General features: G+C 46.3%; 2 protein-coding genes across 3 annotated transcripts in view; both read left to right on the forward strand.

Moving 5' to 3' along the window:
- The window catches only part of PODXL2 (podocalyxin like 2), a 31,979-nt gene extending 28,533 nt beyond the window's left edge, over positions 1 to 3,446 (forward strand). For both annotated transcript variants that reach the window (XM_038186026.2, XM_027467513.3), the window contains exon 8: positions 76 to 3,446. In XM_038186026.2, coding sequence (XP_038041954.2) covers positions 76 to 285 — 210 coding nt within the window. In that variant the 3' untranslated portion in view covers positions 286 to 3,446. The remainder of the gene's footprint in view (positions 1 to 75) is intronic.
- Positions 3,447 to 4,319: 873 nt separating this feature from the next.
- The window catches only part of ABTB1 (ankyrin repeat and BTB domain containing 1), a 30,258-nt gene continuing 21,980 nt past the window's right edge, over positions 4,320 to 12,597 (forward strand). The window contains exons 1-7 of the mRNA XM_027467514.3: positions 4,320 to 4,559; positions 6,187 to 6,249; positions 7,343 to 7,398; positions 8,211 to 8,355; positions 10,339 to 10,498; positions 11,423 to 11,468; positions 12,479 to 12,595. Of these exons, the coding sequence (XP_027323315.1) occupies positions 4,504 to 4,559; positions 6,187 to 6,249; positions 7,343 to 7,398; positions 8,211 to 8,355; positions 10,339 to 10,498; positions 11,423 to 11,468; positions 12,479 to 12,595 (643 nt within the window). The 5' untranslated portion in view covers positions 4,320 to 4,503. The remainder of the gene's footprint in view (positions 4,560 to 6,186; positions 6,250 to 7,342; positions 7,399 to 8,210; positions 8,356 to 10,338; positions 10,499 to 11,422; positions 11,469 to 12,478; positions 12,596 to 12,597) is intronic.

Here is a 12,597-nt window from a genome sequence, read left to right on the forward strand (position 1 = left end):
ATCCAATTGTGCCTTTCAGCATCACTAGGGCCTGTCCTTCCTTGTCTCCATTTGTGTTCCTCTCTTCCTCTGCAGTCGCACGGCGAGGAGCTGCGCTTTGTTGAGAACGGCTGCCATGACAACCCCACCCTGGACGTGGCCAGCGACAGCCAGTCAGAAATGCAGGAGAAGAAGCCCAGCGTGAACGGTGGGAACACCATCAACGGCCCCGACAGCTGGGATGTCCTCATCAACAAGCAGGCGAGCGAGGATGTGGATGTGTTTGAGGAAGACACGCATCTTTAGAAGGAAAAGAGAGAGAACCACCCCCTTAAATACACTTGTCTCTCTCCTGTCTGAACTGGTGGACCATGGGATCAGGTGGCTTCTCAGGAACTTTTTAAAGGCTTGGGACTGGTCAAGTCTTTGGGCAAGTTTTCCCGACGGAAGTCCTGAGCCTGCATCTGAGGCTTGGAGCCAGGAGGATCACCGAACAGAGGGAAGCGGGAGGGGTGGGTGTGTAGGTCTCTGTGTGTGTGTTCCTATCAGTAGCACCAATGCTTTCATCACCTTTCAAGGCACTTACTGTAGCTCTCTGGTAGTGGCCGAAAGTGGCTGGGCTTGAGAAACAAGGAGGTGAGGCTAAGTCTGCCACCAGGAGCTCTGGGGAGTAAGTTCACTTTGGGAGTCCAGCTGGAATTACGGCAGCCAGATCCTGACCTTGCTACATCTGGATTTGTATCTGTAGAGCTGAGGTGGCGTCCAGCCCCTGCAGGTGCAGTAGAACCCGTGCACCATTCTGGATGGAGAGAGCCACAGTTTGTTTGATGTCCTGGGCAGAGTTTGCATTCCACACATAAAAAGAGGTTTTTGGTGTTTTTGTTTGGTTGTTTTTTAGCACTCTAGCGTTCAGCTGCTAATTGGATGGGCCAATGTTTATATCTGGGAAGAACATCCTCCTGTCATCTCTTTTTTCCTCACACCCTCAAAGAGCTTCTCTCTATCCCTTTTCCATTTCACAGCTCCAAGCTGAGCTTGCAAAGTTTGAGCACTTTACCCTTGCTTCACTGATTGCAGAAAACTTGGTGCCATGGTGCAGCATCTCAGCTGGAAACTTGCTTTAGGCTGGAGAGTTATTCAATAAGGACATTTACCTGCCTCTTTCACCTAACAGCCTGTGAAATCAGCAGCAAAGTATCCCTTGTGTAAGTCTCAGTCCTAGATTGGCAGGCCTTTTCTACTCCTGTTCCATTTTCCAGGATAGTTTGGTTTCAGTTGATCTTTTTGAGGTAAATGTAAAGGCTATGGGAGTCTTTTAACAGGGAGAAAAGTGAAAGCTCAGATAATTTTCTGGTCCTTTTATTTCCTTTTCAGGATCTTGCCTTGGGGTGTGAAGTGTTTAATGTCACATTGGTGTAAATCAGGGTAACATCTTTAAAATTGCTGCATTCAAACAAATGTAAAAGCCTGTTTAGATGAGATGAGAATCAGATCTAAGAGCTCCCCAATGAATATTTCTCAGGCACGCCTCAGGCAACTTTGAGGCCCCAGCTCCCTGAAGATGTGTGATAAAAGGCACGTGAATATGCATAATTGTTCTCTGAGCCCTGCCTAAATCAAGACTCAGAACTACTTTCAAGCCTGAAATCCCAGAACATTTGTTTTTTCTCTCACTGAGGGATTGAGGGATTTACTTCGGTCAGAGGCAACAGTATTGGTCTCTGCTTTGGTGAGCTGCTTGCTTGCTTACTGCAAGATGCAGCTTGGCGTTTGGTATTTAAGGGAACCTTTGTACAGAAAGACTCCAGATATGCAGCCTGTAAATCTATCCCTGTACATATACGTATTTTTAGCATGCTCATCCCTGATGTGAGTGCCTAGAGTCAAGGTACAAAAGAGTCTGTTGTTTCATTTTGCATAGCGCTTTGCATACAAACTGAATCGCAGACCGCCTCGATGTAGGACCAGGTCAATAGCAGTCTATAACGCATTCAAGAGATAGCCTTTGGTTTCCTATCCACATTGCAATTTTCAGTGTTTATCCTGCCTCCTTACCTTTCCCTGCGTTGTGTAGGAGATGGTGACCATCAGCTCCTTCTGTATCTTGGTAGAGTTACAGAGATGCCCAGAGGAGTTCCTTCTCCTGCCCCAGCGGTTGGCAGTGGGTGGCTGGCAGAGGGGACAGTCCACACGTGTGTCCCTTCGCTGACCACCCCTTGGAGATGGCTCCTGCTGAATTTGACGGGTCCGTGCAGTGAAACTGCACAGGTTCAGTGGCTGTGTTGAGGGCATCTGGGGGCTCATGGGTTAAATGCAAGTTGTTATGATACGGTGAGTAAATTTAAAGCATGGAGTTAAAATTTGAGTTTGTATAGCACTTAGCATAACGGGGCCTGGCATGGCTGTGGCCTTTAGGCAGTTTCACTGTATAAATGTTTCTAAGTCCAATAATCCTCATTAAATACGTTTTTATAACCCAGTGGCTATTAAAAAGATACAGCCACCAATCAGATGTGAATTAGCTCACCCGCAAAACACTTTCTTGGTGCACTTCATTGCTAGGAGCCGCTTTGCTGCCTCATTTTCTCTCTGCATTACTAATTCAGACAAACAACAACATGCTGATAAAGTAATGCTTCTTGTTGAGCTCAGTACCTCCTGATCCTGTCTATGTCTTCAAACTTTGAAGAAAGCACCTGGGGGGCACTTGGGCTTGTTAAGGAGCTAGCAAGTTCTCCTGGCTTGCTGCTCTGGTTTCTTACAGCCTGACTGTATTCCAGGGACTGTAGTGGACTCTTCTGAATCTGGAGTGCTCCGGAGTATCTTGAGAGTGTCTAAGGGTGGCTGTCACGAAGGTGAGAACAATCTTCTGATGTCTCTGACTGGGTGCACTTAGCTGTATGATCTCAGTTTATCTCTGGAAATCTACTGGCTAATACAATTTCCTTGTAGTCTGGTGATACTTTTTATACCTTTTCCATTTGTTTTTTCTCTGTATCCTTTTTTTGCACTAGGCCTATCTTGTTAAGTCAATTGCACTGTTGTCCTCTCCTGCAAGCCCCGCAGATGGGTCATCTCCTGGTACCTGTGGGCTGGGAAGTGCTGTAGAGAGGCTGTCTGTAGCCCATTTCACTTTATTGTTCAGTGCTTGGATTTCCAGCTCTGTACCGGGAGGATTTGAAAAGGAAGAGAAACTTTTTGTTTTATCACTTGTAACGGGAAACTTTTCTATCAATTTAATGTAGTTAAACTTTGTAACAAAGACTGTCAAAGCTGGACTGCTCAGAGGGGTGTGCCAGGCAACAGAGCGGATAGAGAAGACAATGTAATTCCTGGAAAACCCTTTTCCACCTACTAGGACTTCACTGTAGTCCCATCTGCCAAACGTTTGACCGCACTGACACCTGGTGGCTGCTGGGAGTTGGAGACAAAAAATAAAACGGAACTTTTTTTTTCCTCCCCTCTTATCTATGGATATTTGTTTGCTGCGACTTGCCTAGGACACGGGAGGTTGCTGGAATTGCTTGTGAGCAGAGGGGCTGGCCCCAGGCACGTGAGGGATGGTTTGTGTGAGGATGTCCCTGTCTGCAAAGCAAGGAGATGGGATGCTTCGTGGAGGCACCAGGCTAGAGGCCCTGGACAGCCAGCTCAGGGTCACAGTTTTGTGTGCCCCCTTTCTCCTCCACTTGTCCCCTCTCCTCCCATGAAACATGGCCAGAAGTCAGAGGCTCTGCCTGGAAAGGAAGGTGTTTCATCCAAGAGCACAGCAGGGTGCTGGTGTGAGGAGCTGTGCCCCAGAAACATGGTGATGACAGTGGTTGGATGCACGGCTGGGGGCAGAGCCGCTCGCCACCTCAGTGGGACAGGGGCAGCCACGGTCTGGGTTGGCCATGCTGCTGCTTGCTTCCAGACATTGCTGAGATGTCAAGAAGAGGGTCTGTAATAGTACAGTTCTGTGTAGTACAATGTGCTGGGGCTTTGCATCCCACAGCCCTGTCTGTATTTCAGCACCGTGTCCATCCTTTTGGGGTCAGAGGCAGCTCAGCCCTTCAGCCCCACCAGCCGCGGTCACTTCGTCGCGGCTCATCCCTGCCTGCCTTTGCTGTCGTGCTTTTTCAGCCTCATAACCACCTCATAAACACCCCAGCCCCAGCTGGAGATCGCTTAGAAACACATATTTGGCCCTGAGAGCGCCACAACCATGTTTTTATTCCCTTCACACAACCCTCGCTCACTGTGTGCCCCAGCGCCTCACCCCGGGGCCGCCTCACCCCGCTGCCCCTCAGGCCCCGGCCGTTGCTCCTCCGGGCCGCGGGAGGGCGGCGGCGGGGCCTCTCTCCTCCCTTTTTTCTCCGCCCTGTTTACATCCAGCACCGTTTCCGTCCCCTCCGGTCCCTCTCGGTCCTCTCCGGTCCCCGCTCTCCCTTCCCCGGCCCGGCCCAGCCCGATCCGACCCAACCCGGCCGCCCTCCCTCCGCCCGCAGGGTCAATGCGGCGCCGCCGCCCCGCCGCCTGTCCCCGGCCATGGACACCAGCGACTTGTTCACCAGCTGCAAGAAGGGGGACGTGAGCCGTGTGAGGTGAGCTTTAGGGACACGGAGGGGACAAGGGGGGGCTGCAGCCGCTGCCAGCGGCTCGTCCCCGGCTCCCCCCTCAGCCCTCGGGCGGGCTGGGGCTGCCCCGCAGCCGGGAGGTGGAAGGGGCGTGGACGGGAGAGCTCCTTTCTGCGTAAACAGCCCCAAAATTTGTGTGGTTGCAGGGTTTTTTGCTGTTCCCTGGGGTTTGTCGTAATGTTTGCTTCGTTTCTTAAAATTCCCCAGTCGGGTGGTTATGTGCGGGTGCTGTCTGGGGTAAAAATGTCCTTGTGGAAACGCCTCGTCTTCAGTGATCTGTGTGTGGCTGGGCGCTGTGTTTGCAGCAGTAGGGAGCTGGGTCTGTGCAAAGTGCTCATCGTGTAGATACTCAGACACCTTGTGGAGTAGGCTGTGGGCGTGTCCCCAAGAACCTGGGGGGCTAAATTTCAGCCTCAGCCTGCTCACGGTGCCACCAGGTGCCGCGGTGCGAAGGCACGGGGTGACCCCGCACACCTCCGCTGCCTCTCACGGCCTCTCGGCTCCTGTTAGATCCTTCCAGCGCGTGGATCTTCCCCAATAATCAGACAGAGCCCCTCTGTCTCAAGGAGCTTTCTAACTAAAGAGAAGAAACTTGGTGGATGAGGTCTGGGAGGCGGTTTTATCAGTTGTGTGTTCACGTTAGCTTAGTTTATTGCAAGCGCCAAATCGCAGCATGCTGTAGAAGGAGAGGCCCTGCACATGACCTTGCGGAGGTTTTAGATAACCAGCGGAGAAGTGATAGTGGAGAAATCATTGGGCTGGGAATGCTGTCAAAGCAGAGATGAGCGCCGCATGGAGCCAGACAAAACGGGCTGAGTAGAAAGGATCTGAGCTGTTTGGGGTTTGGATGGAGTCGCAGGAAGCTGAAGTTTGAGGAAGGAAAGGCAGAAGGAGTGGAAGAGGGAACTGATGTGGTGGATGAGGAAAACAACTGAGAATCTGTGTGAGGGCTGAGGGGAACTCTCCTTTGTGGCTAGGAGAGACAGCTGGGGCTGTAATTGGGGGCAAGAACCAGGCTGGAAAAGAAACTGGCTGGAAAAGAAACAGCCTGTGCAAGGCAAAGGCTGGTTGCTAGAAGTGCCAAAGGACAACAGTTGGCAGCCTGTGATATAGCCTAAATGTGCAGGACAAGGAAGTGACAGGAATTAAGGGCAGTCTGGAGTGATACTGATGTTGTTGTTACTCATGGTAAGAAAAGCCATAAACAGGGTAGAAGTCTAGCCTTGTTCTTGTAAATTTGGCTACTTGCTGGTAAGCATCCAGGCTGTGAGCATTTAAAAAAAAAAAAAAGAAGGTACTGCTGAAGTGCTCATTCTTCTTTTTTGACTGGCCTTGTTATGGGTCAGCAGGAGGTTGATTTGATCACCCTCTTCCACTACTCACCACCTAAGATTGAAGGAAGCTGTCAAGCCACCCTGAAGAATGCTGTTCTTTGTTTGACTGATGTCACTTGATCCCTAGGTTGAATGCAAGATCTTGTCGTGCCTTTGGAAGTTACCACCCAAACTCAAAGCCCCATCTTTTTAAAGAGAAGAATGTGCCTGTGAGTGAGCAAGTACAAGAAGTTATGACTGTGCTCTCCCTTCTCTTCCAGATACCTCCTTGAGCAGCGAGATGTGGAAATTAATGTCCGAGATAAGTGGGACAGTACGCCTCTGTGAGTCCTGCAACCTAGAGCACGGCCTGGGTGGGAGGGCAGGGCATTCAGAGGGCTTTTGCTCTCTTTGCATTACAGCTAGAAGCTCTGTTACAAAATGTCCTGGGTTCTGCTTTGTGAGAGATTTGGCTGCGTATTTCTGCTTCTCTCCTCTGTGTGTGCTGTGATAAATATGTCTTTGTCTCCCCATCTGAGTGTCACTTGCTGGAGTTAGTGCTCAGAAGCATGGTTAGTGCTTCCAAATGACCTGGATTGAGCTGTCTGTTTTTGGCCTGGCTATGCTTTTCTTCCAAGTCTATGGCATCCAACTGTGTCTTTTCAGGTAAAGGTGTGACATGATAAAATGCAAAGTGGGATCGCTGTCTGTCTGGTGAGGTTGTGAACATGCAGTAGGTAGTGAAGAATCCTCAGAGTTGAGGAGGATTGTATGAGCTTTTTTCCTCCCTACATCCCAATTCCAAAGTGTACTTAGACGTCTGCAGTATATTTGGAGTATAGAATAACTTTGCAAAGTAAAAGTAGGGTCACATTTGCCTGCTGCAGTGCAGGATGCAGGATTCTCCTAGTCTGTAGGACAATTTCAAGTCCTCATGAAAATTAGTTAGAAAAGGTTTAGATTGTGAAAAGGAAAACAAAACCTATCACAAGCAAGACTTCAAGGGATGGGTTTTCTGTACATACATTAGGGGTGCTGTTCCCTCATTGTCCTACCATGCAGCAGTCAGATGGACATACCAAGGAGCAAGGAGAATTCAGCGGAATTGCTGAGTGCCCATGAAATGAACTCCATTAAAACAAGGAAGCAGATTTGGCAGCTAGTGATGAAACAGAAGATGCAAAACCCAGACTTGGGACCTTGAGATCTCCTTGTAGGACAGCAGTGCCTATGAGTGTTGGAAACAGATCCTGTTTATTCTATTGTTTGAGTCAGACTTGCATGGTATTCAGGAACAATTCCTCGTTTCTATGAGGAGCCATCTTCTAAGCTTATCATGGATGGCTCAGTGCTGAGGTCTGCATGTTGTGGTGTGCCCAAACACTGAATTTTGCTTCCCATTTTATCACTAATTTTCCTTTCTCTTGTTTTTGCTAGGTATTATGCTTGCCTCTGTGGACACGAGGAGCTTGTACGCTATCTTCTAGCCAATGGTGAGCAAAATTATTCTGGTTATCTCGCTCCCTACTGGTCTGTAGGGATTATATATTGTTCTAACTGTACCTTGTGGAAACTTCTACTTTAATGAACCATCTAATCACTAATCTCAGGCTTTAGGGAAGCTTTTAAATATATATATATAAAATATATAAAATGTTTTTGCAGTCTTCTGATAGCCTTGCTTCATATACAGGACTTGAAGGTGAAAAGCAAGGACTTTGGCTAACCTGAATCAAAGCAAGGCAAACCATCCAGGCAGTGTCTGTCCCTTTGGTTCTTGGCACCTAAGTTCCCTTACACAGTGGTGGCACTCTGCATTCTGGCAGAGGAATCAGCGTGCAGAGTGAGATCTGGAATATTTGTTTCTCTCACTGCATTTGGTGCACTTTAATCTGCCACTCTTGTACGTCTAAAATAGGAAAATGCAAGTGCCCTTCAAATCTGTAATAGAGTCTAATCTAAAGAGGCGTCTTTTGTCCTCCTGTTAAAAGTCCAAAAAGTGATTGTACTCTTTGTACAGAGAGATTCTTCTCCCCAGAACATTGCTGGAATCATACTGAGTGGCTTATTACCAAAGTCAATTTAAATGAGTCATGACATCTTCAGAAAGGAATTATGTGGTGGGAGTACAGCTTTAGGTTATGCACATGTAGTGGGAATTTAATTTTCATAATTGTGCTCAGCAGCACAGGAGATCACAGAGAAATGTGCCATCAGCTGAAAATTGTACTTGTTTAGTGACCATTCAGGGACACATGAAAGACACAACTCTGCCCTCCAGCATGTACCTGTTGTCATTTTGCAGGAGCAAAATGTGAGGCAAACACTTTTGATGGGGAACGTTGTTTGTATGGAGCTTTGAGTGATGCCATCCGACGTCTGCTGAAGGAGTACAAACAGATCACAGCGAAGTGCATGAAAAGAGACTACTACGATGTCTTCCTACAGCGGTAAGCAGATGGGACAGCTCTGTGTGCAGTGCATACTGTCATCCTTCCGTAGCTGTTAACCTGGATATTCAAGCTCCCTGTTAAGGGCTGATTTGCAAGGCAGATGATCAGAACCTTATCTCATTCCCGTGCACGTAGAGCTTCCTAGGGGCACATATTCCTATGTCACCCTAAGGCTGACTTCCAGGTACACATGCATTGAAAATATAGCCTTTGGGTACAGGTTCCAGAGCCAACAGAAAGTGGGACTTTCTAACACAGAAGCATTAGACTGTCATCCTTGACTGTCAAATCTAAATCAGGTCACCAAAACCACATCAGTAATTTAGGATAAATGACAGCTAAAATTAAGTTTCTGGCCTAAAGTACTATCGCCCGCAACCAAGGTTTCCAACAGTGATAATAGGTGTCTTATTTCTGAGATGCTCAGTTTGGGCTTCTTAAGGTGCTCTTACAGGCAGGTTGCTGAGCTCTTTCTTTTTGTTCATTAACATTTAATTAAAATGTGTTAATTTTAAGATGTTTCTGAAAGTTACCTGTCACACCATGTAGTCTTAGCCTAGAGCTCAAAAAGAAGCCTAACTTGCTCTACGAGTAGAGGAATAGTGTCAGTCTTTCTCTCGTGCTGTTTTTCTACCCTGGAAGTTCTTACATTATTACACAAACATTTTTTTTTTATTAAAAAAAGTAATAAAATAAAAATAATAATTAAAAAAAAAAACACAACCACAGATTTCAGCATTTATATCTTCAGATTTGGAGAGAAAGCAAGTCCTGGAAAGATCTGAAAATCTTCCCATTACTACAGAGTCCGAATTTCTAAAGCCGTGAGAAAAGAGTGGAGGAAGGAAACTTACTTGTCTAACTAAAATCAGATTCTGCCTTATGTGGAAGTAGAGTTTTGCAGGGTGATCTGTCACTTCCCGACGAGTTTGTGGCTCAGATAATGCAAGGTTACACATGAAAACCAAAATGTGCTGTTTTCCACTTCTCATTCCAAACAGATTTAGCATTAAAATTGAAACAAAGGGCAACAGTAGGGGGGCAAAAAATTAACACCTAACTGTTTCCATTTCATTTTGGACACGACAGTAGTAGGAGGGATGTAGTGGCAGGAGCTTGAGATCAGCATTCAGGACCCTGCTGTGATATCATCTGCTTGCATGACCCCCACGCCTTTTTGTTCATCAGTCCTGCTCTCTAAAGGGAGCATGGTGCTTATTTCTCCTGCCTCATTTGTGAGGGATGTTTGTGAGGATATTAATGCAAGAGGTGATGGATGTTAGGAAACACTGGTGAGGGATGCCAAAAATCTTTTAAGTAGCAATCTTATTTTTCTGCTTTTCAGGAGTGAGGGTATGGGCATGCAAACATAAACAGGGCTTCATCTCTTATGTGGTAATCGCCTGTGTTTCATGCCTGTAACATCCTTCCTTCTTCTAAGGGTGTGTGATCTCAAGTCCCTTCCTGTTTGGTGCATGGTTAATGCATGCACACTGACAGTGGCCAGGGAGCAGAAAAGTTATACCTTATCTCGTGGTGGGGCAATTCTTTTATGAAAATGTGTGCTTCTCTGGGTCATGAATGCTGGTTGTCATATGATAGTTTAAAAGTAGGATTAACCTTTAGAAGATGTGTTTGGGGGCAGCTAGTCCCTTGTTAAAATCCTCTGCCTGTGTTCAGGGGCTCACCTGAGGCAGGAAAGTTCTTCCTCAGTCTGCTTTTTACATATATTATGTATTAATCAAACACCATTCAGGTAAGTTTGTAACTTTTTCAAATTACTTTTACCGCGAAACATTAAAACTGCCTGATTTTTTAAAAGGCATCTAGGTAAAGCAGTCTGCCTTTAAACTCTTCCCCCCTCACTCTGTGACCTGTTGTTCATTTGGAGCTTAATGTTACCGGTGTCTCCCACTAGCTTTGCTCCATTCTCTCCTTTTTCATTTTGCAGCAGATTTCCCCTCTCTTTGTTCCCTACAGGTTGCTGGAGCAGGGTTACCAAAGCGACATCGTTTTCATTGTTCACGGCAAATCCTTCTGTGCCCACCGCTGCATTCTGAGTGCTCGCAGCGCCTACTTTGCAGAAATGTTTGAGACCAAGTGGAAGGGGAAGAACATGATAGTGTTGAAGCATCCACTGGTGAGCAGGGCTGTGCTTCCAGCCTTTCTTTTCCTTTTTCAGTGGGGTGAGAAGTGAGTGGGAAAGATGGTCTGAGGGTTAGCTTCCACAGTGGAAGTCTTGGAGCTCAGAATGACCCTAGGCAAGGAGAAGGACTTGCAAAAGCACTTTATGCATAAAATAGCATCTTATTGGATTAACAAAGGGCTGTAAGGCTGCATAGTTTGCCTTTGTTCCCTCTGTCACAGGCTCAAACATAGCTTAATTAATTGCAGTAGCAGGTAGCTGTTACCATCTGCCAGCTGCGTCATAACTCCTCTGTGAGTTGAGTCGCTCCAATTCCTGGTGGACAGGTGGTCTCTAGTGAAGACATCACCTCCATAATTGGTACTAATTGAGTCCCTTTTGTTGCTTTTACAGCAAGAACTAAACATGCCCTAAGTACATTCCATCCATTAATCACCAATACTCTGGCATATGTTTCCATTGCTTGATTGTGGCTGTGCAAAACCTCTCATGGCAAACACAGTTCCAGTTTCTCAAGACATTACTTAATGCTTCTCCTTTCTCTTTGTACAAGAACATAGCTGTCCTGTCAAATTAAGAAGAGGGTTTGGAAATATTTGTGACCAGTAAAAGAGGGGATTTTACAGAGCGTGCATTATAACTGTGTCTTTGGAGCACTTGCATTAGTCAGGTCCTGTCCCATAGGCACACGGATTAGTGTCAGCTGATACATTTGAAGAGCAGTGTAAACCAGGTGGCAGCATCAGTTATGCAAGGAACATAGAAATTAGATATTCAGATTGCTGTGTCTGAGTTGCCATTTGTGTGAGTGTTTTTTTTTTTCCCAACTTGTTCAGGATCATGTTGGTATCCAGGCAAGATTCAAGCTTGTTAAATTCCTGGGAATTCTAACGGTAACTTTCTTGTGTTTTATTTTAGATTAATCCAGCAGCGTTTGGCGCTCTGCTGCAGTATCTGTACACAGGTAAACGATTTACTGTCTAGTGCATGTATACGTGGCTGGTGGGTTGCTGTCTGTGCCTCTGCCATAGCATAGTTTGGGTGGCGCAGGCTTGCAGACAGGCATGTTTGGGTACATGAGTTGCCAACACATCCTTTCTGCTGGCAGAAGGGGAGAATGTGAGCAATCCACAGCTCTTCCAAGTTGTTTGTACCTTTTGCCAGTTGTTGTCCTGCCAATAACTATACAGTCAATTAAAAAAAAATCAGCTTTGGCTGGTTGGCTGGATGGATGGGGAGAATGTATTTTTAACTTAGAGAAGGTAAATTTATCATCTGGGGTAACAATCTCTGTAGTTGTTGAAAACCCAGCTTTCCACATAGGGCATTTTCAGTCTGGCAGACCTGATCAATGTGTGCTGAATGCTTTGACTACTTGCTGATATTTTTTTTCTGAGCAGCAGTGGATCATAAACCGTCAGTCAAAATGCCAAATGTTGCATTGTGCGCATGTTGAGTGCTGAGCTATTTCAGGCCAGGAGGTGGTGCCAGAAAATAACTTTATCTTCAGGGCTGTCTCCCCAGTTCAGCATTTTCAGAAATACTCCTCACGACATTTTCAGTGATGCTAAAAGATTCTGGGGTTACAGTTCATGAGCCTAAAGTGTTTTCTCACCCCAAACCAGACAGTCTGTGGTGGCAGTAATACATGATGCTTTTTTGCTGCTCTTTTTTATTTTTTGAGAGAACTAGCTACATTTTTGTATAAGCCTGTTACATCTTTGACTTCTTGAATGGAGCTGTTAGGATAGACGCTGGAAAGTGGGAATATGAATCAGATAGATGCCAAACTGAGATGGGGGTGGGCTAGCAGATCTTAGCTTCTTGGAATGAGCTGTAACTGGACACTGAAAGGTGAGGTGATGTCTCTAATTATTGCATTTCTGTGCCATCCAGTCTTCAGTCCTTGAATTTACCATTTTTACAGGTAAGTGATATGGGTTAAAAAAAACTGTCTGCATTTCTTCTTCACAGGTCGTCTCGATATTGATGTAGAATATGTAAATGATTGCAAGAGATTAGCCAAACAGTGTCGGCTGCAAGACCTCATAGATGACTTGGAGACCAAATGTAAAAAAGTCTATGAATTTGGT

Source organism: Anas platyrhynchos, chromosome 13, assembly GCF_047663525.1.
Source record: "Anas platyrhynchos isolate ZD024472 breed Pekin duck chromosome 13, IASCAAS_PekinDuck_T2T, whole genome shotgun sequence".
NCBI classification, from domain to species: Eukaryota; Metazoa; Chordata; class Aves; order Anseriformes; family Anatidae; genus Anas; species Anas platyrhynchos.